The sequence below is a fragment of the Panthera onca genome, chromosome B1 (genome assembly GCF_046562875.1).
Source record: "Panthera onca isolate mPanOnc1 chromosome B1, mPanOnc1 haplotype 2, whole genome shotgun sequence".
Taxonomy (NCBI): Eukaryota; Metazoa; Chordata; class Mammalia; order Carnivora; family Felidae; genus Panthera; species Panthera onca.
Window position 1 is genome coordinate 88,168,578 of NC_138342.1, and position 27,610 is coordinate 88,196,187.

At 38.6% G+C, this 27,610-nt stretch overlaps 1 protein-coding gene across 2 annotated transcripts in view; it reads left to right on the plus strand.

Annotated features, from left to right (window-relative positions):
- Positions 1–27,610, plus strand: part of ARHGEF38 (Rho guanine nucleotide exchange factor 38) — a 131,073-nt gene that overhangs the window by 64,428 nt on the left and 39,035 nt on the right. Inside the window, exons 4-5 of one of the 2 annotated variants that reach the window (XM_060654492.3) lie at positions 17,773–17,920; positions 24,888–24,905. In XM_060654492.3, coding sequence (XP_060510475.1) covers positions 17,773–17,920; positions 24,888–24,905 — 166 coding nt within the window. The remainder of the gene's footprint in view (positions 1–17,772; positions 17,921–24,887; positions 24,906–27,610) is intronic. The other variant, XM_060654493.3, reaches the window with a different exon arrangement.

A 27,610-nucleotide genomic window follows, 5' to 3' on the forward strand; every position in this document is an offset into this window, starting at 1 on the left:
GACAGACCAAACTGACGAACAGTTTCCATCAAGTTGTAAATATATTTTCTAAAGAAAGGACTCTATTCATTATTACTTCAGTGTGGACTCATTGGCCATTCATTTACTAACTCACTCAGTGAATATTTAGTAGGTAGCAGCATGTTCAAAGGTACTGTGCGGCATTGTTGGGTATCAAAAGATGAAAGAGATCATCTCTGCCCTTCAAGAGTTTGCCACTGAAAAGCTCTTTGAATTGAAGGTGTTTGTATAATACACCCTCAGACTATTTTCTACACTATTGTGGAACTTCAGTGGATAAAAAGTATTTTTAGATGGGGAGTCACAAAAGGATTCTTGAAGATGTTACTTGGACTTACAGGTCAGATTTCAACAAGTGAGGTCCAGGTCCCAAAGACTAAGTAGAAGCAACAGCATGAACACAAGCATGGACAGCAAATGCCAAATGCCAAGCATTTTTAGGAAATGGTGAGAGATCAAGCCAAGCGGGAGTGAAGGATTCATGGAAGGAAGGAGTAAGAAATGAATCTGTCAGTGTAGAATAGGGGCGGACTATACTTCGAATCAAATTTGGAATTCACTCTGCAGGTCCTGAGGAGCCATTAAAAGATTTTGTCAGCAAGGGTGTGATGAGACACACAAGTTTCTGGAGAAAGAAAACTACGGTAAGTTGAAGAGAATGGATAGAAGGAGAAAATGGGTCGTAGATCTGTAAATAGGTTCTTATAAATAACACAGTTGTGTGGTAACAATTATCTAGGCTAAAGTGGATACAGTGAGAATAAAAACTGGGGGTCAAATTCAAGAGAAATGTCAGATAAAACATAAACAAGACTTAGGGGTTGGTTGCATGTGCTGGAGTCAAAGACAATTCCGGTTTAAGAAGAGAAGTATCCTGATTTACCTAGAACATTCTGGTTTTAGCCTTCTCTTCTAGCAGCCAGTCCAGTTGAGCATTTGTCCTGGATTTTCTCCTTTTTAAAGAGGATCATTATTAATAGCTGCACTACAAGAGAGTTGGTAAGACCTCTTCATTGTACTTCAATTTCTAACCAGTCTCTCCTAATAGAATATAAGAGGCAGGTGCACTTGACATAGTTCTCACCATAACACATGCTAAACTCCGAAAGACTGCTCATCTCCCCTTTCCCAACCTTATGAAGTGCAACATGCACGATGTTGGCTGATAAAAAGATGGCATTTGGACACGAGCAGCTAGTAACATTTTCTGGTGGTAGCAGGAGATGTATCTGATTCTACAGATCCTGCTGCCACTGGGTAGAGCACCTAGTCTATCATGGCCTGTGATGGGTGGCCCATGATGGGTGGCCCATGCCATGACCTGTAAGAGCCATGAAGCCACCAGGATAATAGTCAGTGGGTTTTAGTGAAACATATAGGGAATTAAAGATTATTTGTAAGTGAAAAATGTGTGGGAAGTAGAGGCTTAGCAGTCCTGCCACAGAGAGTATCCAGATACTGTTGCTACAATAGTCTGGTAATTTATCTTATGATATGAATCCATAACTTTTTAATTATCTGGTTATGCTTATTTTATTTTGCAATAAACCCTTTCAGAAGCAAGCGTTTAATCTATGCATATTTTATAAAAATTCAGTATTGATCTTCTGTTTCTCAAGAAAGTTGATGACGAACCCATAACACACAGGATACTTGACATCCACCACGGGGTCCTAAATGCTATTGCTGACCCTAAGACAAGCAGAAGACAGAAATCTGCTGAAGGAACAGCAACACCTACATCAAACGTTAGTTATTGTTTTAAGAAGATTGGGCCTATTATTTTATTTTTTTTAAATTTTTTTAATGTTTATTTATTTTTGAGAGAGACAGAGACAGACCATGAGTAGGGGAGGGGCAGAGAGAGAGGGAGACACAGAATCTGAAGCAGGCTCCAGGCTCTGAGCTGTCAGTACAGACGTGGGGCTCGAACTCACAAACAGCGAGATCATGACCTCAGCTGAAATCAGACATTTAACCAACTGAGCCACCCAGGCACCCTTGTGCCCATTATTTTAACACCTTGGCATTTGGCATTTCCTGACCGTGCTTCTGTTCATGCCGCTACTTCACTTGGAAACTTCTTCTTGACCTCCTTCCCACTTGTTGAAATCTTACCCATACTTTTGAGCCCAGGTGCGTGTGGTTTAGCACTTGCGGCTGCGGAAGATGTGTTTCCATAGCACTTCATGCAGCAGGGCTTCATTAGGTCAAAGAACAGTTCTCCTAAGTTAATTCTCTCAGTTTTAGTTCTGAGTTTCCTCAGGCCTGTGAGAATGTAAAGCAATGGCTATTAATGAGTTGACACCAATAGCAGAAGAGTTTACAAACTGTTAAATTATGACACTTTTATAACAGTGTGAGCAGATGAGTTAAATAAAAAAAATCAGTTAATTCCAACAATGATTTAAAAATGTTTAACCAATTCACAGAACTGAAGAAAAGCTTTTGGAAGTTTACTGTGTCAAAGGGGAATTTTCTGAACTTATTGTAAATGTTAGTGTTATTTTTAAAAGTAAACTAGTGAATGCAAGTGATAATATGAGTACATATTTGCGAGTAGCACAGCAACTCAGTAAAATAATGTTTTTACCAAAGTAAGAAAAATATGGAGCAGAAATTTACTTGAGATTGATCATGGTGATTATGTACAAAAGCTGTGATATTCTGTAAATTGACATGGTGACTGTAGTCAAAATTCACAAGTAGTTTAAATATACAAAGTTAGAATAAGCTACATACATGTAATATTTGGAGGATAAAGTTGATGTCTTTAAAAAACAATCTTATGCATGACTAACACTTTATTTGCTTCTAGTGTCACTGATCAACTTTTAGAAATAGACATTCTGTTCAAAATTAGTTAGAAGTCTTTAGTTAAAATATTCAACAAAGAAAGGGGGGGAAGTAACATCAGCTTTTTAATCTGTAAAATTATAATTATTAAGCACAAAATTGCAAATGGGAAGACATTGAAATTTATCCCTACTGAAACAAGGAATTAGCTTTAAAAATGAGAGTTTCTATTAAGTGAAAGATTTCATTTTAAAACTCTATAATTCTACTTTAGAAAACTTGACTTATGGAAAGAAGTGTTGATGGAATTCCTATTAAATAGGATAAAGTTATATCCTGTACCAGATTTTACAAGATCGATATTTGGAAAAATATTCAAAAATCATAAATAGAAACACCTTTTTGGTGAGCTTATTTTGCAAAAATAAAGAAAAGAATCCAAATGGAGGCTAAAAGTCAGTACTTTTGGAAATATTTCAGCCCAAATATTTATGTATTTCAATATAAAGAGATATGTAATCATAATTTTAATATTTTCCATTTAGCAGAATTTTCTTTAAGCTTATTAAGTGCCTCTGCACTTATAGAAGAGTATTTTCCCACTTAAAAAAAAATATGGCCTAAGTTTTTGAGCAGCAACATATATAATGGTAGTATTGGATTTTAACCCATAGAATAAAATAAATATTGAGTTCATACTGATATAAATAAGTGAGGAGAAAGGAAAGGTCTTTTTTATAGTAGATTTCAATGATATAGAAGAAAAGAGGAAAATCGAAAACCCCCATTAGCCAAACAGTACCGTCATTGTTGCAGACAGAATCCACTGATCAGTGTTTGATTTAGTGCCTGAAAGTTTGAGGAGAAATATACTTTCCATAGTTTCAAAGTTTCTCCTAAGTGACTATTAACCTTAAAGGGAAAGATGGTAATTTTACAGTGAGAAACCAGGCAAAGACCACCTAACCCAAATGATCAAGGTCAAAGATGCCAGGAAATAACATGCATTCACATCATAAACCTTTAGTACAATGCACTGAGGGGGACACAACATCATACCTGTATCACTTTTGCCCCAAATATGTGCAATTGTGTTTGATCACGAGAAAACACTAGACATTAGCAAACTCACATAAGGGACACTTGACAAAATAATGGATTGATATTCTTCTAAAATGTCAAATTAATTAAAGATAAGGTGAGACGGAGGAACTGCTGTAGTTTAAGACTGCAGCAGACTAAGGAGGAGTAACAAATAAATGCAAGTGAAAGCCTGGATAGATTCTAGAACAGTAAAAGAATGTAGTGTTGACGTTCAAATATGGTGTTTAGTTAACAGTACCAAAGCACTCGGAGTTCATTTCCTTTTCTGACAATTGTACTGTGGTTATCCAAGATGTTAACCCTGGGGAAGCTGAGTGAGGGACACCTAAAAACTACCTGTACTATTTTGCAATTTTCTGTTAAGTATAAAATTAGTTAATTAGAAACTAAAAATACTATGGTTTAGAGAGAAAGCTCAACTGAACGTGTTCACAATTTCATTTACCGTTTCCATAGCGTAGTGGTTATCATGTTCACTCAACAGAATTTCATTTACCAATCATAAATTGCAACTTCGAGGAAGATTATAGAAAAATAAATTAAAAAATAAAACAGTAAGGCCATATTTGAAAAAGAAAGAGTAGGATTCATATTTTAGTTTCCGTACCCTTTACATGTGGGTTAGCATTATGGTTTGCTTTGACCAATAAAATGTGGCAAAATGATGTTCTACAACAGCCTTGTGACATCCACTCTCCGCTCAGGGATAGAGCAGGCTCAAACTACCCAACATTTCTTTTTTTTTATTTAAAAAAAATTTTTTTTTCAACGTTTTTTATTTATTTTTGGGACAGAGAGAGACAGAGCATGAACGGGGGAGGGGCAGAGAGAGAGGGAGACACAGAATCGGAAACAGGCTCCAGGCTCCGAGCCATCAGCCCAGAGCCTGACGCGGGGCTCGAACTCACAGACCGCGAGATCGTGACCTGGCTGAAGTCAGACGCTTAACCGACTGCGCCACCCAGGCGCCCCCCAACATTTCAATCAACACAGTCAAGGCCTTGTACATGTGAGTGCGGCCTCCTCAGCCAGCTGGTCCCTGGTTACAGATTGCAAACACGTGAGTAACCCCATCAATGACACCTGGAGACAAGGCACCCCAGCTGAGCCTCACTCAAATTGTCAATGCAGAGAATTGTGAGCAAATAGTGTTGTTTTAAACCTTTAAGTTTTCGGGTGATTTTTTTTTCCTGCAGCAATAGCTAATACACATTCATAGAGATTAATTCAACTTAGATGAAAAAAAGCTTGATCTGGAAAGTGGATTTTGAGCTTGGACTTGAAGGATTTAGAAAGGTGGAGATTGAAGGAAATGACTTTCTAAATGACAAATGGCATAGAGGCCCCAAGGCAAGAGAGTATAGGAAATTCTCATAAAGGACAACAACAACCTAATGTGTCTGGAGCATAGTGGCAAGGAGGCCCTCCATGACCCATACATAGTAGCCGAATCAATACAGAGTTCACTGGCAATTTCTTCCCCATGCCACCAACAGCAATTTCTACTACTAAATCTTTCACCAGGATAACCTGATTTTTGGTGAGACGTTTCCAAAATCACGTTACCACAAAATGCAAGCACAGGTATTCCATTTCTCTGTCCTTAGATGGCACGAATGAGAAGTTGTGATTCATGGCTCTAGTGCCAAAGGGAAACTTTCCAGATACCTAGATAAAACCAGAAGGAGGATTTTACTCACTAATAACCTTGGGGTTTGGAAGAAGTTCAAGTTTAAGCACAGAGGCATATGTTTGTAGATATGAGAGCTCTGGGAAATGGTCTGGACTATCATGCCAAGATAAAAACTGGATTTTAAAATCTTGACTTCAGCAGGCTGTCTAAGTAGGAAATGGGTTCTAAATCTTTAGAGATGGGAATATGAGATGTGGCTCTTGTTTCCACTTAAAAGGATGATTATTCTGTAACAATTTAAGAAAACAGTGAACAAAGACAAAACAAGTAAAATGATAGAGTTTAAAAACGCAAGGGTTTAAATATCAGGTCAACTTAGGTATACATCTTGACTCATCCAATTACTACATGTTCAATCTTAGGCAAGTTACAAAATCTCGTGGAACTTTAGTTTCTCATGTGGAAATTTGAGGTAATAATACTCGCCCCATAGAGTATTTGAAGATTAAGTAAAATCATGTATAAATAATGACGGCCCAGTGCCTATTCTTAATAAATATCCAATACATGATATTACTAACTTGCTATACTGAGAATATTAAATTTACCCATCTATTTACCGAGCTTTATTTCTTGTGTATGTAACCATTGAATAAAATGTGATTTTCCCCCCTAGAGGTCCTGATCATGTTTTTGAAACACTTAGATTCACTGGATATGTGTAGCTTCTAGATGCTCCCAATATCTATGCATCTTGATGATTCACAGAGCTAATAAGGCAACACGTTTTCTTCCACAAAGCATGATTTAACATATCAAGTATCATTTCCACATTCGATAGAGTGAATATCAATGCAGTAGTCACTTTCCCAAGATGGCTCTCAATAGACCATGCCTCTCACGCTGCTATGCAGTCTAGTCCCATATTGACTCTGGACTGGCCCTGAGACTCACTAACTCATACAATGAAATGGAAGTGACACTGTGTCAGTTACTGAGCCTAAGCCTTAAGAAAGCCTGGAAGTTTCTTCTTTTGTGAGGAACCTGCCATTTAAGAAGTCCAGTTACCCTGCTGGAAATACCACATGGAGAGGTCATATGGAAAGAGATTAGACCTGAGACTATATAGGGTGAGAAAGTGGCTCAGCTGTCCCAGAATCCTGGCTGGTGCCAGCCTTCCATCTGTCCCTGCCAAGGCACCAGAGTTGTGAATGAACTATCTTGGACCAACCAGTCAGTTAAGCCCTGGGATGACTGCAGCCCCAGCAGGCATCGGGAGTGGAGGCGGGCAGAAGAACCACATGCCTGATTCCAGCCAACCCACAGAATTGTAAGAGAAAATCAAAACAGTCGCTGTTTTAAGGTTCTAAGTGTTGAGGTGGTTTGTTACATAGATAACCAAAACAGGGTTTGCTTCCTCTTATATACATTTGCAACAATGCTGTAATGTTTCAAAGAATTAAAAGAAAGACTGAGTTTTGAATATGTTTGAGTCTATCTTCTGTGCTTACGTCGGGCACACTATAGCGAGAACCAGAGCTGAAAGAAGCTTGTGGTAAAGGAATTGCACTTTCTCATATGCTTTTTCCTGAGGGTGAGTTTCTCCTTTGAGAGAAAGACAATTTAGAGCTTTCTGTTCTTTGAAGGTGTAGTGGGTGATGCACTGTTGTTCTATACGGCAGTACTTTGTTTTCCTAAAGCAGTGTCTCTTGTACGTCCCTGAAGCAGGAATCTGTGCCTTTAGCAGTGATTTTGTGAGAAGAACATTAGTCACTGATAATTCATGTCATGTTGCCATATGGGAAATGCCACAAAGTGGCTCACCTGAATAATTCTTCTACAGTGTGTGTGTGTGTGTGTGTGTGTGTGTGTGGTACTCAGGACACAGGTAGGCTCAACTTAGTTAATTCTGGCCAGCTGGGACAGCCCGGGAACATCCCAGACCCACATACTGAAAGTGAGGCCAGTAGGGGCAAGCCCCAGATGCAGCAGCTGACAGATGAGGGCATTTTATTCTAAATGTCAGCAGTAACAGAAAAGCTATCAGACAGCGTGCCTGCCGGAAAAAAGGTTTTTTGGGGGTGGGGAGGAGGTCAAGAATAAGCAAATCCATACATGAAAGGAAAAATCAGCAGGAAGCCGTCAGCAGGGTACGATGTGGGGTTGGGCTTCCAATCTCCTGAGTGTGGTCAAGCTGGCTTTCTAGGGCTACAAGGACTTATTTCTTGGAAGAAAAATAAAGCCAGAGTGGCTTAGTAACAAGCTCTACAGTTCTGTTCTCCGAAGAGAATGTTAAGTTCTAGGAACCTGCACTGGGGAGCCGGCTCATGAAGGTCCGTGGCTTAGCTGTGCAGTCAGATCTGAATGGAGCGTGGGAAAAACAAATATTGTGCAGAATACACATAGAAATACAGTGCCAAGTCCAGAGTTCTATGAGCCCCTGAACACTTTCCCAATAGGCAGGGGGTGAACATGAGAAGGCGTTTGCAGAGGCACAAGCCTTATAGGTACACGGTAGCCCAGAGAGAACATGGCATTTGTGGGGAGACAAGTCTGTGCTTTCATGCTGACTCTGTCACCACTAGACCTATGGCTGGGGCCAAGACACTGGGGTCAGTTAGGATTGCACTTGCCTACCTGGAATAGAGACCTCACCAAAGAACTTAACTGAAAAGGGGCCGTTCTCCTCCCATAACAAGAAATCCATAATTCAGTAGTCCAAAACTGGGGTGACTACATGCTGGCTCCTTGCAGCGTTTTCCTTCATAGTCCTTGTGTGGTGTTTGGCCTCCTGGACTCACGATGGCTCCTCCACTGCCAAGTATTCCTTCCTGCAGGCAATCAAAGCAAAACCACCTTCTTCCAAGGCTTGTTTCCAAGCCTTCCCAGGGACTTCAGCCTATATGTCATGATTTCATTTCACACACACACATTTCATTTCATACACGTATACATGCACACATAAATACATACTCACACACGTGCTTGGCCACCTCTAACTACCAGAGATTGGAGAAAGGTCAGTATTTTTCATTGGGTGCGTTGCTGGTCTAAATGTTGTTTGTTTAGAACAAGGAAGAATGGATAAGCAATTAGCAATAGATGCCACCTTCATTTGTTCGTATTTCAAATGGGAACAGCAAGTCCTTCATGGCGTACGGGTACAAGACATGAGGAATACTCCCATTAGAATGTAAGCTCCATGAGGGGAGGAATTCTTACCTGTTTTGTTACTGTTGCTTCACCAGCACCTAGAACAGTGTCCTCAGTAGCACTGAGTGAATGAAATAAATGATGGAGAGAATGAGAAGTGTTCGGTACCGTGGCTGGCCCACAGAAGGAACACAGTGATCGTTGTTGCTTTTGTTACCAAGTCTGCCTGTGGTTTGCCCTGTGGCATCTTCAGAGGCTGGTGGGTAGTATAGTGTAGCTAGCTGTAGCAGAGGCTAGCACTCTTGAGAGAGATATTTACTAAGGTGAGAGAAATGGAGAGTCGTGGATTAGCCGAAGAACAGAGTCATTGGCGCTATCCACCTTGAGGGGGGAAAAGTTGATGTATCTCTTCCTCATCCAGCCAGTAGAAATGTTTTAACTTTCAAGTCTCAGAGAGCTAGTGTTTTCTTAATGTGCCACTTTTTATAAAAATGCCCACCTAGAGTTAAAGTATCCAGGAAGTCAAAAAGGTTCGGGAAGAGACCATGAGTTATCATCAAAATAAACAGCAATATTCTTGAATGTTAGCATTGGAGAAATACTTAAGAAGCATCCAACCACCTCACTGCAAGAGCCTGATTTGCCCCAAATGCCATCACTAACTCTGGACACAGCCAGAAGGAGATCCTAATTCTTCCTTATACAAGTCCTGTTACATATTATACACAGTCCATCTCCATGCCCGCTAATGCTCCTGTTTGTCTTGCCCTGCATCTAGGTACTTCCAACTGCCAGGTATGTTGGGTGGATGCTGCCTCAGCTGTAGAATTGCTTCTCCTTTGATAGACCCCTTCACAATGATCACTGTCCTCCCAGCACTAGACACGGCAATGGCCATGGAACAGGACCCCACAACCCCATTGTGGCTCCCCTCCTTTCTCTTTTTTCTCTTCACAGATTAGCTAGCCTTACTGGTCCCACTTCCTCACCTCTCCATCCTGCCTCGCATGATGCCTCTGAAATTGCTGTTACCATGTCACCAGAGAGCTCAGAATTGTCAAATCTAATTGCCAAATTCATTTTTCTGAACTTATCTTACTCCAGAGCTTCTGAAAATTTTTTACCAAAATATTCCTGATACCAAAAGAGAAGTATGAGCACCAAGGAATGTCGAATTATTACCCAAAGCCACTGCCACAGACATGAAACAACTTTGAAGTTTCATTTTATCTTAAGAATTCATGAAAAAAAAAACAAAAAAAGAATTCACAAAAATTTTCCATTGCCTTCTTTTCTATGAAAATGATTTTTTCACAAATGTCTTGTTAAAATTGATACTCAAGGGATTTGATTGCTTTAATCCCATGGTTGCATGCACCACCTGGCACCTGTATTTGGTTTAAACTTCATAACCCTAACCAGGGTCACTAGGGTATGCTTAGTTGTCAGTTTTATTTCCAGGCTAGGTAGGAACTAAGTAAGACTCAAGGCCAAAGGTGATGTTTTCTGTAAGCAGCATATACTCTTCCAATTTCTTTCTTCTCATCTCCCCTCCTCACTTTACCCTCTCCTGGAGAACAGAAGGGGACTAGGAAGGAAAGGAAGGAAACATATACATGATCTGGCATTTTGGCTGGCTAATCTACTGCCTTGTTCAGTCCCAACAGCTGGGCTCTCCTCCAAGGAGGCTAAGCAAACTGGGGAGCTCTCATTGCATCTCCTGGGTAAAAGCTGCAAGCAAAGCTCTTTCATTTGGGGGTGGCAGGTTTACTTAGCTGTGTGTCCCTCAGGGGAGTGACAGCCAGAGGCTCATATTATCTCACCCAGTTCTTAGGCATTCTTTCTAGGGAGTAGGTCATATCTACCCTTTGTCCTCAAAGCCTTCTCACTCCCTTCTCTGTGTTGTGTATACTCTGCCTTGACAAACCAGTTTTACTTAGAACTGCAGAAATTTCTTTTGGGATATATCTTAGACCATAATTTATGCTTAAGATTTTAACTAAAATTCTCTTTTAACATCACTGTATGTAGTTGGTTTTTAGAGTTTAACTTATTACATATTTTTTCTTGCTAATAGGAGTAACTTTGTACTTTTAAAAAGTATATTTATTTATTTTTAGAAAGAGAGAGAGAGCACATATGCAAGTGTGAGCAGGGGAGGAACAAAGAGAGAGGAAGAGAGAATACACTGATAGTGGAGATTGATGAATGAGCTCAAACTTACCAACCAAACTCACGAACCATAAGATCATGTCTTGAGCCAAGATCAAGAGTCCAACGCTCAACCAACTGAGCCACCCCTGTACTTTTTTTAAAGGTTATTTATTTATTTATTTATTTATTTAGATAAAGGAGAGGTGTGGGCAGATGGAGAGAGCAGAGAGAGGGAGAGAGAATTCGAAGCAAGCTCCGCTCTGTCAGCACAGATCCCGACGCAGAACTAGACATGGGAGTAGACGTAGGGCTCGATCTCACAAACTGTGAGATCATGACCAAGCTGAAATCAAGAGTCAGATGCTCAACTAACTGAGCCACTCAGGCACCCCAGTAACTTTATACTTTAATCCCTGTGTCTTGATCATCTCAGGCCGCCGTAACAAATAACCTTAGACTTGTTGGTTTAAAAATAGATATTTATTTCTCACTGTTCTGGAGGGTGAGAAGTCCAGGTCAAGGTGTCTGATTCCTGGTGAGAGCCCCCTTCCTACTTTGCAAACAGCTATCTCCTCACTATATCCTCACATGGTGGATAGAGAAAGCTCTGATGTCTCTTCCTCTTTTCACAAGGCACTAATCCCATCATGTGAGCTCCACACCCACTATCTAACCTTAACCTGGGTATCTCCCAAAAGTCCCACCTCCAAAACCATCACACTGAGGGTTAAAGCTTCAACATATGGATTTTAGGGGGAAATAAACATCCAGTCCATTAAACTCTTCATAAGTAACAATTTAGGTAATATTTTCATAGAATTTTTGAGTTAGATTTTATGGGCAGTAAAGAGGGTCCCTTCAACTGTCATGATTCCTCCCAAAATATTTTCTTATGGAAGAAGAAGAAACAGTGTGTTGATTAGAATTAAGGTCAGCTGGTAGAAACAGCAAACAAAACAAAACATTACCAGCTTAATTAAGAGATGTCCATTTCTCTTTGGTGTAATAGTCTCAAGGCACGTATTTTAGATCTATACAGCAGCTCTGCTCTGCAAAGTCCTCTGGGATACAAGCTTCTTCCTTACCCATATCTTCATGTACAAGGTAATGTTCAAGTTCCAGGTAGCAGAACAAAGGAAAATATGGTGAAGAAGGGGTTAATGATGAGCTATTTGCCTCTTGAAGTTCCTGGATATTGTCACGGGACAACTTTTTGCAGATTTCATTATATGGCCACCCCTATTGCAAGGGAGGCTAGGAAATGTAGTTTTTATTCTGCTGTAGCCAAAAATGTTATTGCTTCAGGGCAAGTACTCATACTGGGAGACAATGGCAGCTCTGTCATCCACAAACTTATGCAATCTCTCTGCCGTATTTCTCACTATTTTATCCTTGGCCTGGTTGACACCAATCAGAATTTTCCTTTCTTCTCCAGACTCCTCAAGCTCTTCTGCAGACTCTTTTCCCTCTGGGCTCCCTCAATGTTAGTGTGCCCCAGCATTTGGTCCTGAAGCCCTCTTCTCACTCTGTAGACTTTCTTGCATGGTCATAGCAAAGTTATGGCTTCTGTTTCCCGAGCTTTACATTCTTACACCTCTTTTTCAGAACACTTTTTTTTTTTTTACCATTTTCTTAATTTTTTTTTTTAATTCACATCCAAGTTAGTTAGCATATAGTGCAACAATGATTTCAGGAGTAGATTCCTTAATGCCCCTTACCCATTTAGCCCATCCCCCCTCCCACAACCCCTCCAGTAACCCTCTGTTCTCCATATTTATGAGTCTCTTCTGTTTTGTCCCCCTCCCTGTTTTTATATTATTTTTGTTTCCCTTCCCTTATTTTCATCTGTTTTGTATCTTAAAGTCCTCATATGAGTGAAGTCATCTGATATTTGTCTTTCTCTGACTAATTTCGCTTAGCAAAATACCGTCTAGTTCCAACCACGTAGTAGCAAATGGCAAGATTTCATTCTTTTTGATTGCCGAGTAATGTTCCATTGTGTGTGTGTGTGTGTGTGTGTGTGTATACATATATATATATGTGTATATATATATATATATATACACCCCACATCTTCTTTATCCATTCATCCATCGATGGACATTTGGGCTCCTTCCATACTTTGGCTATGGTTAATAGTGCTGCTATAAACATTGGGGTGCATGTGCCCCTTCGAAACAGCATACCTGTATCCCTTGGATAAATACCTAGTAGTGCAATTGCTGGGTCATAGGCAGAACTTTTTTTCTTCAATCTCAGATTCATATATCAAATTCCATAAGGGACTTCTCTACTTAAATATATTTTGGATGACTCAAACTCAGTATATCTAAAATTAAACTCAACATCTTTCCATCTTTCCACATAAACTCCATACCTTATTATCATTGTCCATCCACATGCTTACTGAAACTAGAATCCTGAGATATGCTTGGAATTAACCTCTTCATCTCTCACATATGTCAATGTCTCTTGCCCTCTTCTCCATCCTCCCTGTTTTGCTTTAGTGGTTATAGCTAACATCTATTGGACATTTGCACATGCCAACTACTGATATATTACATGTTTTAAATTCATTTAATCTTCAAACAACCCTGCTATTACTATTATTTGTCCATATTATAGATCAGGAAATTAAAGAACAGAGAAGTCAAGTAACTCTCCCAAATGTCACAGGGGTAAATGGTAAAACCAGGATTTGAAAGCACACAGTTGATTTTAGAGCACTCTTTCTTAGGGCTCTAACTTCCTGTGTTAGCCCTCATTATTTATTTGTTGTATTTCTATGGAAGCCTTTTAATTGGATTCTCTTTTCCAGTCTCACTAACTCCTCCCTCAAATTCCATCTTTCATATGACTAATTGCCAGAGTAATCTTTCTAGAATATAATCTAATGATGTTAGTCTGCCACTTAATATCAATCATCTGTGCTTCTCCATCACCTGCAGACTAAAGTTCCAGCTGCTTCATGACACACACAGTCTTTCATGATTTAGCCCCTGCCTAAAAATACAGCCTCTTCTGGAACTTTGCCTAAGTTCTATGGCCCTGTCCAGCCATGTGAGAACCACTTGCAGCTTGTGAACAGACCTTACTCCCTCAGCGTGTTTCTATGCTTTGTACTCATTCAGAGCTCCTACTTCAGGGGCAGGCCGTTATGGAAATTGCTCAAGAGCAGAATAGGTGTCCCCCTGTGTTTTATACAAAGTCTGGCAAATGGGAGTTTACTTTCACTGGCCTTTATAAGTTTCTTGAGGGAAGCCTTGGTTCTCTGTACCTGCAGTACCTACCAAAGTGCGTGGTGTGAAATAGTCACTCATTAAATTGTAAAACCAGGATGGAGTAACTACTTCATTCCCTTTTATGCTCTTTTCCTAAGCCAAAGCCTTGGACAAGGAGATCTCTTGAGTGTCACTGTCTTTACCTTGGTTTACTGCCCTGCAGGGGAAATTCATCTTGGAGTGGAGTCAGAATAATAGAGAGGCCAAATTGTATGGTATGGTATATCTTGGGGATGGACATGAGGGTCTGGACGTAAAGAAGAGGTGGACCAAGAAGAGAAGCATGAATATATTTACATTAGTGAAGGCAACAATTTGCAACACTGGAAAAATGATACCAGGACATAAAATATGGTCGATATTTTGGGGAGTTGTTTGTAGAGGAGATAACTTTTTCTCCTCTGCATGGAGATTGCTTTTGGGGAAAGCCAATGCAGAAATTCTTGGGTTTTAGAATCTTTTTAAAAAGCACACGAAAGTTATATTTATTTTATAGCGTTCTGGTGCTTTTGTGACAGGCAGCCTGAAGTGAAATTACCTTCACTGGTCCTGGCTCAGTCCTCCCTCCACTCCTAATCATCCCTTCAAGCCCACATCCATTAGACAGAGCAGCTGTCCTTCACCACTAAAGAAACGCAGCCCAGAGTTATGTTACCGTGGAAACAGAATCACTTTTTTGCTGCAAGACACATCGCTTTATCTGCATTATTATGAAGCAGAATACATTGGTAGGGCTGGAAGGGGAATCAAATATTCTGCCCGCCAGTGTTGTACTTGGCCTTTGGGTGAATAAATGACTTTCAATTAGAGTGCTTAAATATCTTTTAACTTTAATAATTGTTCTTAGATCCCCAACAGAATTTTACTTGGAAAAGAGTAAAAAATTTGACTCTGCTAGTAAGGAGAAAGCTATAAATTCTTTCAAACTACACCACTTCTGTTAAAAATATATGTGAGTGTGGGCGTGCATGTTCACGAGACTTTACAATTAATGGTTTCATTGTGTGTAAAATAAATGTCTTTGTCCCTTGTTTTTTGACTTTCTGACTTGATCCTATTGCAGATTTATGAGGTTGTCCTTACCTCTTCCTTTCTTTGTCTTTACTCTAAACTGCTTTGTAGTGAACACATATTTGTAATCCTATCTTGGGTTGGGCTGTCTGTATCCAGATCCTTTCTGGACTTGCTGCTGAGTTTCACCCGGGCCTGTCACTCGCTCCCACTTCTGGGTCATGATTCCTTTCGGCAGCCAAAGTCCTTGCTCTACCCTGCACTGTTACTCTCGTTCCCAAGCCTAAATTTAGTTACTATACTATTTTATTTTCTCTTCTTGGAACTACTCTATTTCTTACTGTTTGTGTTGCTGTCTTAAAGACCAAATCTGCCAAAATTACACTGGTGGAAGGATGAATTCAGTAAAATCCCAGGAACAAAATAAAAATCCCTCATCCTTTCAGTTCCGAAGATGCTCACAGACACTGAGTTTCCATACAAGTCCAGAAAAAGCGCTACTAAAAAACAAACAAGACACACACCCACACACCTGCACATGCATATGTGCACACGCACACACACACACAGTCTGAAATCCGATCTAATGGAAAGGGAAGGAAAGTCTTTTACTGGCTGGATATAAATTAGAACAGAATGTGATACTTTAAAAGTACTAGTGTTTTAATTCTAGAGATAGTAGAATAGCATTAAGAGACAAGTGATATTTATTGAGCAACTAGTTAGTTCCAGATGTTTGTTTTTTTTTTACATCTATGTTCCATTTAATTCTCAAATTCATCCTCAGGAGTGATGAGAACTGAGATACTCAGTTACCACCCAAACCCTAAACAACAACGATTTTTGATTCTGAGTTCAATGTTCTTTCCAACCACACCACTTTGTGTAGTGTCCAGCAAAGCTCTAATGTGTTGGGGGCTGACATCTGAGGAAAAACTGAGGCGAAGATAGCCTCTAATCCTGACTTTGCCTCCACCGGACTTTGGAAAATCATACATGTGTTTCAAACTCAGATTTGTCCATCCTTGTTTAATAGGGATAAATAACCTCTTATTTCCTTACACATATAGGGAATTAAGCGGTTAATATGCACAAAGCATGCTGAAAATACAAAGGGCATTCTATTTCCATAGGAAGAATGACTTACTGTTGTTACTGTAATAGCTGCAGATTGGTAGGTCCATGTAACTCTCAATCAGTTCAATCCCAAATCATTGTCAAGCCCACATTTGCAGTATCTTTGAGTGCAGATGCTATCACATATTTCTTCTGTCTCCCAAATCATCTTAACACAGTGCTGGATTATGCAGTGGATACTTAATATATATTTTCAAGTGATGGAGTGGGTCATTAAATCCAACTATTCAATATCTGCTTGAGCCATCAGTTACAGACCCAATTTTATCATAATATCAAAAAGGATGCTTTAAATGCTTGGACACAATTAGCCCAAGTTGTTATATGAAGATACAGTGATAAAACTCTGGTTTATAGTAGTATCCAACTGAGTTTTAACAGGAATAATGGCCAATTCTTCTACTATTACATATAAGGAAATATTTTATATCCCTAAACTCTACTGCTTGTCTTTCAGATACCAAGGGAAATGTTAGCTGAATAAATAGTAAAAGAAAATAATTTACATTGAACCTGAAATTTCACTTTCCTTACCTCTAAAAAATTAGCAATAATTGCTCCATTTTGAGCATTTACTATGTATGAACTGTACTCTACACACTACCTCTTTAATTTTTATAATGAGCGTATAAAATTGGATCTATTATTGTGCCTATAATAATAAAAATAATAATCTGATTCTGGGAGGAATCAGATTCAGAGAGCCAAAGTAACTTGTCCAAGTCATTACCTGTCCAAGTCTGTAACACAGCCTGATTCAAACCCATACAGACTGATTCTAAAGTGTTTTCCTTAACTGGGATCCTCCACGTCAGTCAAATGCATAAAGTCACCTTTGAGAAAACCAACCTTCTTTTGCTGCCTATCTCCATTAAGCTCTTTATTCTGCATTTTATAAACGAGAGGAAGGAAGGGAAGAAAAAAGGAGGGAGGGAAGAATAAGGGGGACAGGAAAGGAAAGGAAAGGAAAGGAAAGGAAAGGGAAGGGAAGGGAAGGGAAGGGAAGGGAAAGGGAAAGGGGAAGGGGAAGGGGAAGGGGAAGGGGAAGGGGAAGGGGAAGGGGAAGGAAAGGAAAGGAAAGGAAAGGAAAGGAAAGGAAAGGAAAGAGAAGGAAAGGAAGGGGAAGGAGAGGAAGGGGAAGGGGAAGAGGAAGGGAAAGGGATAGGGAAAGGGAAAGGGAAAGGAAAGGAAAGGAAAGGAAGGGGAAGGAAAGGAAGGGGAAGGGGAAGGGGAAGGGAAAGGGAAAGGGAAAGGGAAAGGGAAAGGGAAAGGGAAAGGAAAGGAAAGGAAAGGAAAGGAAAGGAAAGGAAAGGAAAGGAAAGGAAAAAGGAAAGGAACGTCTTCCACCCCTCCTGAGTAACCTGGGGATGAAGTGGGACCTATCCAACTTCTTAAGACTAGCCACCGTTGTCAAATAGTAAATATGTGGAATGTCAGTCTGGTTGACTTGATGTCATTTTGCCTTTGTTTTACATTTTTCAGGAGAAGTATTCTTGCAGATTAAAGGGCCCCTGGAAGATATTTATAAAATCTACTGCTACCACCATGATGAGGCGCACAGTGTACTGGAATCCTATGAAAAGGAAGAAGAGCTGAAGCAACATTTGAGCCACTGTATCCAGTCCTTAAAGTAAGGCCTTTTCAAATGATGATTTCCATGCCTAGCAGGGAACATTTTAACTGGATGTAGATGAAAGTTCTCACATAAATCCTATATTTGATGAGGCTTGCTGGGAGCTCCACTTTGTGTTTCTTTATGAAAAGCTGACATGCCAGAAACCCTGATTGACTCTTTTCTCCCCCCTGTGAGCATGACTAAAAATAACATGGGAGAAGATTCAGGGCTCTGTAGAGATAGAAAAATGCAATATCAAAAAATGAAATGTGGAAGAAAAGGCCCTTCTTAAAGCTGTTGTTACCTCCCTGCCCACCCCCCACCATGAGACAGCATGGGGCACCGTGACCACTGCAGCATGTGGAATAATAAAGTTAGTGGAATGTTCCATGGTTCTCTGATGGCTCTCACTTTCCCCCAGATTCACTAGACCAGGTTCAGTCAGACCCTGTTCAAGTTAGTTTCAGGAGTTAGTTATGCCTTCCTTCTTTATCCTTAAAGTTTTGGTGCTACATAATATACATTTTTTTTTAATCTGGAGGAAATTATTCACCATAAAAATCTAAAAAATATAAGGAAGTACAAATAAGATAAAAACACTTGCTATTCCATGTATTAACTCTTTGCTAGACCATGTATTAACCACAGCTTGCATTTTTTCTGATTTTATTTATATGCATAAATATGGATATGTGTTTGGGTTGATTCTCCTAAATGGAATTGGGATCTTATTTTGTATGCAGTGTTCTACCACATGAAGCTAAAGCCGACATTTCTGCCCTACTCCACATCTTACCTAGTGGTTCTACTGCAGTGTTTCATTTCTAAGGATTACCCATTGTCAAAGAATTAACCAGAGAGAGTTGTGATATCTTAATCAAAGCATACCCAGCAGTCTGAGCCTCTAGCATATTCCCCCATTAGGTACTCTATTGCAGGAGGACAAATATGGGGGTCTTAATGTGGTACAAGAGGTTGGTAGCTAAATTAAAATGAAATCATGAGACTACAGTAATCCCCCATCTTATCCATGGGAGATACGTTCCAAGACCCCCCCCACACACACACGCACTGGATTTCTGAAAACTTGGATAGTACCAAACCCTATATATACTATGTTTTTTCGTATACATTCATACCTATACCTATGATAAAGTTTAATTTATAAATTAGGCATGGTAAGAATTTAACAACAATAACTAAAATTGAACAATTATAACAATATACTGCAATAAAAGTTATATGGTCTGTCTCTCAAAATATCTTGTTGTACTATACTCACCCTTCTTCTTGTGATAATGAGAGATGATAGCATGCCTCCATGATGATGCGATGAAGTTAGGTGAATGACAGAGGCCTTGAGAAGTAGTGTTAGGCTACTATGGACCTGCTTAGGATCAGTCATCAGAAGGAGGACCATCTGCTTTCGGATCACGGTTTTTCCGTAGTAACAGAAACCCCAAGAAATGAACCCATGGATAGGGGAATTACTGGTCTCTGGAAAATGTCTTTCCAGGGGAGAGCTGGGATTGAAAGTGGGTTTAAAACAGGAGCCAAATAATTTTTAAAAATTAACGTTACTGCCCTCTATTGGTCATTAAGTTGTTGCAGTTCTTTACCCATTTTTCATATCATGGAAAGACTATATTCAAGTCGCAAAATCACAAGCATTTATGTAGTGCTTACACTATACCGAGCATAGCTCTGGGTGCTGAAAATAAAAAAAAAAGTAATAATAAATGAGAATTTAGGTAACTCTTAAGGATAATATGTGACGTGTAGCTCCAGTTGAGTATTTTTCCACTATTTGCAGTTTAGTTCAGTGTTAGAAATCAATTCGGAGAAACCTTGAAGTTCGAAGTTGTATCCATGTAAATAAATTCATATATTAAAAGCAACATCGTCTAAATATGTATGGAGAAATAATGGTGTTATCCGGGGTGTGAATATCTACTTTTCCTACCTTATACTAGTGGCAAGATCTTATCAGTAAATGTCTTACTTGAGTCACTCTCCTTCTTCAATTTCTAGAAATAAAAATCTCACAGCAAGTGAACAACTAGGACCTTTAACTATCGCTCCAACTACAACCTCAGGAATGGAGGTCCATACCAGGAACGGATGTAGCTAATTTACTTTGGCATGTGCTCCTAACAGCTGACTAGAAGTGGGGCTGTCTGTTCAGAGTGGGGTGAACACTAGTTTATTCATCATTAAGGCTTTTGACTCCTAAGAGAAAGAAATGGACCCTGCCAGAATACTCCATTAGGCAGTGTAGTTCAGTATCATACCCCCTAAAAGCAGCTAAAAGGCAGAGGTAATTTTGAAACATCATGAAGTATCAATTACTGAAAATGACTTTCAGACCCAATGACTTACTTGATCTTTTTCTGAAAGCCTTGAGTTATTGCCCTGGTGGATGTCCCAAATCTTGTGTATTCAGCACTACTCTGATTCTAGGGAGTAATTTCAGGCACTGGAAGGTGCTAAGGCTTAGAAAGCACAAAAATCCAAGCAAAGTAATATTGACACTACTATTTCTTAAGGGAAAGAAAAATCAAAATAAAATAGCTTAAGTTAGAGCTATTTTCCCAAAAGTTGCCTTCATGAAAATAAAGTTGATGATGAATTGTACTGGTCTGCCCAAAAGCTGAGAGCAGAATTATTGACATTACTATAATACTGGCTTCAATTGAGCTAAGCTTTAAATTCTGAGAAACAGGTTTTTAAACAGGTTTATAGGCCAAAGAGAGTCTGGAACACCCCAAGGGCTTGGTTTCCCTTGCCAAGTAATCAGTCAAAGCTATTACTGGGGCTCTGCCTTCTCCTTGTGGCTAAATAACAGAGCCCAAGTGCACAGTTGCCAATTTCTAATGAATATTAGGTGTGGCCTTCATTTCTACCGTGCAAGGGGATATTGAAGCAATAGCCATGAGAGAGGTGGCTTCAGGTCTCAGAAGTTAAAGCAGATTTTAAGCAACTTAGGTTGCATTTGAACTAAAATTAAAATATGTTTATTGAGGGCCTAATAAATATTTATAAAAGTACTAGATAATGTTGAAAAAAACCCACATATATATGCATAGTTCTTGCCTCCTAGGATCACACTTTCTACTTGGGTAGATAAACAAAACCATCTGGAAAGTTTAATAACAATACCAAAGTTAATTTAAATAACACACCAGAAGCTGTCACGGTAAGGTTAAAGACTAATTTCCAAAAGGAGGGTAGAGAGATTTCCTGGTTCTGTAACAGACTTGAGCTCATAACCCTTGGCTATTCTTTGAAGCCCATTATCTTTCAAAAGAGAAAATAATATTTGTATCTAGAAAATAGTTTTGAATCCCTTTGAAACATTAGGACAGCATTTCCTGGTGTATGATTTCCCCTGTGTCAGATCCACAGGGATGTGTATTAAAACTGCACATTCCTAGGCTCTGCTCCAGACATACATACATACATACATACATACATACACACATACATACATAAATAGGACTGCTGGGGGTCCAATCCAAGAAGCTATGGATTAACTAGCACCCTCAGGTGATTGTGGATACATACTCAGGTTAAGAACCACTTCAGAAGGAGAAATCAGTACTTACTAGCTGCTTTCCCTGAAGCATACGACTTTCTTCATAACTATAGACACCATCTAAGCAGTAATTTCAGGGTTTGGGGACCTTAAGAAAGAAAAGGCTAAAACTTTCTGGGAGTGCAGTATCACATCTACATCTGTAACTTACAAATTGGAAATCTGCAAATTTTTATTTATTCAACAAGGAATATTTACAGAATCTCATTAGTGACCCGTAAGATTGCATGAAATGCTATTAATACAGTCTCTAAATTTATGGAAGTCATTTGCTAAAGCTCTGGTTACTTAGCCTCTTTGGGGTTATTTAAGGCTTCTGATCTGTATGCAGAAAATGAAAAATAGAATAGCTATAAATGCAAGTGTAACTATAATTAGAATAGCCTGTCTGCTACCTCCTTATTCTGTTTTTCTAGCTATAAATACCACCAAATCCCTGCTGCCTTTCAGAGGCACTAGAGATCTGTTTATTTTGTAATAGATAAAGAATGAAGGGGCTTTTCCAAGTTTTTTGGTAGTTGGAAGACACATTCCTAGCTTTATGTCTAGTTGTTATAAATTTGTATACATTTTTCTTCTTCCTAACCAAAGCCACCATCCTTGGGAGGAAAACTAACTTCTAGTCATGTGGGTGCTTTGGCTGTTTGTAATACTACTACAGTTTCTCCATTCAGAGAGGAAGCTAAAATCTTGTGCAATGCAGAATCTAAAGGAATAGAGTTTAATTTGTTCACCATATTTTATACTGCTTAATGATATTCTAAAAAACGTTCCAAATAAAAATTAAGATCATTTTTGAGGGGTGCCTGGTTGGCTCAGTCGGTTAAGCATCTGACTTTTGATTTCAGCTCAGGTCATGATCTCACAGTTTGCAAGTTCGAGCCCCGTGTCAGGCTCTGAGATGACAGTGCGGAGACTGTTTGGGATTCTCTCTTTCCCTCTCTCTCTGCCCCTTCCCTGTTTGTTTTCTCTCTCTCTCTCTCTCTCTCTCTCTCTCAAAATAAATAATAAAGTAAACACGAAAAATATTTTTAATCATTTTTGAAATGTTTTTCAATTCCTTGTTGTATGGCACCATGTTTGAACAAAGACTATTATAATTAAGAAACAGCCACATAAAAACTTCTGTTAATTTTAAGTCAACTTATAATGAGGCCGTGAGGGTAAGAGGTGTGGTGAGGGTTGTATTAAATTACTTTTATCCCATAAAAGGGTAAGTGGACACAATTTAACTTCCTCCTTCCTGAATTGTCTTTGGCTGGGGTGAACTTCTGGAAAGTTTTAGCCTAAAAGGAAGAATTTTTAAAATGAGGAGCAAATAAAAAGGAGACATTATAAGGTAGTACTATTATTACAGGTTTTCCCTGTTAGAAAATCTCTCAGGTTCCTTTTTATAAAATGTTATACTGATATTAAATACAGTGTTTAATTTATGTTATAATATTTGTTTTATTTGGTTGAAATAAATGAAATAGAGAAAAAAATTTCTATGTCTTCTTTAGGAGTTAAAAGAACAATCTTTTCTTTCAACTTCAAATTCTCTGTTTGGTTCCAAAATTATCATGTTGTTCAGTTGTTTGCCCCGTAGAAAAATGCATTTATATTTTTATTCAACTTTTCCCCCAAATTTTCTGATCTATGATCCATAGAGCATACTGAGAAAAGGAAATTCCTCATTAGAAGGGGACAGAAATTGAGATTAAAATGTGAATTTAAATAAATGGAAGGAAATGCTGCATGGGGGGTGGGTAATAGTGCAATTTCTTTCATTCAAGTAGAAGCATTCTTCAAATAGCATTTAATAATTGCCTAAAATGATAACAGTTGCTGATTTAAAAAAAAAAAAAACTTATGATTCTCTGCTTGATTACAACAAGGAAATCTTAGATTCAGCAGAACCCAGTTATTTCAAGATGTCTAGGAATCCATTCATAGAAGATGTGTGAAGAGTGAAGGACAAACTGTTTTACATATATGTATACCATTGTTTTCCACATATGTAGAGTACTGGGATTAATTTTTTCAAACCTTTTAAATCCATTAAATCTATGAAATTCAACATAGGTATTTACCATAGATTTTCTTCTCAATCATAGAATATGAAAAGACTATCTATTGTTATGAAATGAGGTCACAAAAATTTTTCATATTGAAAATATTCATTGTATTCCAAAAGACTGGAAACCAGAGGTCGAGGTGATCAGGTTATGAACACAGTTTACTGCTTTATTTCTTTATAGCTATATGAAGCTTTTGGAGGAAAATTTCTATCTCCTTTCTGCCTGAAATTTAACTTGAATGATTCCCACTTCTTTTCTTGTTAATTAATTAATTTGACAAATATGTCTTGTACTCCTACCTGATGCCAGTCACTTTTTCAGGTACTGGGGCTACAGCAGAGAACAGAGCAAGCACACATTCTTGCCCTCATTCAGATGGGGAGCAGAGAGATAGACAACAAATGAAATAACTGTATGGTATATTAGAAAGTGACAGTGTTATGAAGAGAAATAAAGCAGAAAAAGAGGGTAAAAAGTAGAGTAGGATGCATGGCACAATTTTTAAAAGTTTGTTTTAAAGGAACTTTAGGAAGGTTTCCCTAGGAAGGTTTCACTAGGAAGAAACATTTGAGCAAAGACCTGAAGGAGATACCTGAGGCAAGAGCAACCAGGCAGAAGAACAGCAAGTGCCCAGACCTGGAGGCAGAAGCTTGTCTTAAGACTATAAAGACTATAAAAAGAGTCCTGGGCTGTTGCCATAGTTTGGGGGAAGTTTGGGAACAACAGGAAATGAGGTAGAGAGGAAGTGGAAGGAGAGGCAGATCACATTGCCTTGAAGGACTTCCATTTTTCCTGAGCTAGATGTAAGCCACAAAACTAGCAATGGCTAGTGAAAGTTTTTGTGAATTTTGATAATTAGTGAATTGTCATATTGAATAGGTGAATAGTTTATAACCTGGATAACACTGTATACAGAAATATTATGTAGCACTTGAGGGTAGCTTTCTACCAGTCAATTACAGTTTACTTTGTAGTGTTATAATCTCAATTTCTCCTGTCACTATGTTTAACTAATTCTATTCTCTCTTTTCATAATGTAAAAAAAAATGATGTTTAAATCCATTTCACATGATCAAAATTTACTAATTACAATCTGAATCAATAGTTTTTAATCTTATATAGAGTGTGAAACAAAGTTGGTGTAGACAAGATACAGGTAAAATTTAAGGGATGTGATTATAAAATAATGAGACTAATTCTCTAAAACATTCATGAAAATAACATCACTTTATTTTATGTAATAAAAATTTAAGGGTTTTATAATGCTTGCATATTGCCTTAAGTATGTAGATTTACATTAATTTACTTTTCTCCTTCTCTCTTATAGGAAAATATACATGCAAGAGTAAGTACATTTGTTTTAATAATAGAAACCAAATGTAAAGCTCATGGGGAAAATGCTATTGAGTATTTCCAAAAATTAGAATTTTTGTTTTTTACAATTATGTTTATTGCTTCTGATACATTATTTCCAATTTGCCTGAGGTAATCCTACATATTAAATTATCTCATATATTTTACAAAATGTATTAAAAGAATCCTGGGGTATAATATTTAATAAATTACAACTTTGCTGGTTCCAGGAACTCTTTAGGAATTGCTCATCGCATGTATGTTTAGGAACTTATTGTGTCCAAAACATACCTTCCTAAGAACAACATTAGTCTTTAAAAAAAAAAAACAAAAAACCTCAGATTAATACCATAATGTTTTTGAAGTTTCTATAGATTAATGTACAAAAGAAAAGATCTTCATGCATTGTAGTAAATATTGGGTTTCTTCCAATTTGGACTCTTATATGATTTACAGAGAAAAAATCAAACACACATATAAAATATATTTAATATACATAAAATATTAAGATGAAATAGTTTGTCACTGGGATAATATAGAAGTTATCTTATCAGAATAACAAAACATATACACAACACTTTGGAAGATGTCCATTTTTATAGAAGGAAAACATGTCTAGTCTAATACTGAAGGATATTGGCTTAAATACAAACACAGATTTACCAGTACTTTTAAAAAGTACATTTACTTTCATTTTTTTAATGTTTATTTTATTTTTGAGAAAGAGAGACAGAGTGTGAGCAGGCAGTGCGGGGGGGTGGGGGGGGACGGGTTAGTGGGGGGAGCAGAGAGAGGGAAACAGAATCCAATGAAAGCTCCAGGCTCCTAGCTGTCAGCACAGAGTCTGATGCTGGGCTCGAACAGAGAGATCATGACCTGAGCCGAAGTTGGACGCTTAACGGACTGAGCCACCCAGGGGCCCCTAAAAAAGCATTTTTCCGGGGCGCCTGGGTGGGTCAGTCCGTTAAGCGTCCGACTTCGGCTCAGGTCGTGATCTGGTGGTCCGTGAGTTCGAGCCCCGTGTCGGGCTCTGGGCTGACAGCTCGGAACCTGGAGCCTGCTTCTGATTCTGTGTCTCCCTCTCTCTCTGACCTTCTCCCCATTCATGCTCTGTCTCTCTCTGTCTCAAAAATAAATAAACGTTAAAAAAAAATTTTAAAAAAAAGCATGTTTGCTTTAGCATGGTTAGTTAATTATCTAAAGGCCTGAGTTCCTAGTCTGTGTGTGTACTTGTGTACACGTGTGTGTGTGTGTGTGTGTGTGTGTGTGTGTTCTAAACTTATGAAACTGTACATCAGGAAATACAAAAATCTATAAAATAAAAATTATATTAACTTAAGCTGTAAATACCTGTCATTTATGCTTTGGTGCAGAGTGACCATGAGGAAAGACAGAATTTCAGAAGTGAGGTGGAAGAACCAGGCATCGGACAGGGAACCTTAAACTAAGGCCTTGTGCTCGTGTCTTGGCCAAGTTGAGATGTTAGTTTTTGACATACCAAACAGGCACCCAGTTTTCTCTCACTTTATAAGTCTTTTCTTTCAAAAGGGGGATATATATATATATAGCATGCAAACAGATGTGAGTAGTGTTGTTCAATGAGTTCCTAATTCTGAGATCATCTCATGAAAAGGTGCATGATGGAAGGGGGCCCTTGTCCTTTCACACACTGGGATCCTCCTGGCTTCTCTTCAATGATAGTTGATGCATTTGGAGGGGTGGGAAAATTGCTGTCTCCTTAAAAAGCCTTTTGCTCCGGCATTGTGCCTAGGACTAGAGATTCACATAGAAGAACTATGTGAATTACACAAGAACTTCCTATGCTACAAATTCTGCTCAGGTTTCTTTTCCTAAAGTTTTTCTCCTGTGGTTATAAAGACCAAAAAGAGAGAGAAGAGAGAGAGAGAGAGAGAGAGAGATAGAGAGAGAGAGAAGAGGGAGAGAAAGATTCAGAGGAGAGTGAGAGATTCTTTTAATACAGTTCGCATGCACAGGCTCCCACATACAGAATACTCACAACAAACAGTACATTGTATTGAAATACTTGCTTAAAAATTGCTCTAGCTTTTAGGACAGTCCTGCTGCGTGGGAGTTAGCAGGCTTTGTTTGCCCCCCCCTAGCCTATTCTATACATCAAGAACTGGAAAAGAGGACGAGCAATCCCAGCATGTGGCTGGATGAACATCAAAGGCACATTCGCCATGAGTTATTTTCCTTCCTGTTTCTCTCACTCTGGTCATGAGGCACACATGCTGCTACATAAAAGGGTAAAAGGCAATGTCAAGTGCTTTGTAATTGTTTGGCTCCTTAGCAGCTAAGGCCAAGAATATTGCAGCCAAGAGTGCATTTAGGAAATGTAGGTTTTTAGATGCTTCAGAAAAATTCCTTACCTATGGAAATGGAAAATTGTGTCTGGGTTCTTTTTTTACAATTGACATATTTAAAAATACAGAAAAAGATGTTTATAACTTCTAACATGTTTATTTTGAATTATAATCTTATGCAAACATCAAAGACAGTATTAAAGTGACAAGAATCATAGAATCCTGCACCAAAAAAATGCCTCCAAAGCATTTGATCCAAGTCCCCTGTTCTAAAGCAAGAAAAACATAACTATTCTAAATTTAACAATCTCCAGAAATGCAATGTTTTATCTTTATGTTTTTCCACTTTTTTATATGCATCCTCTGTCTGACC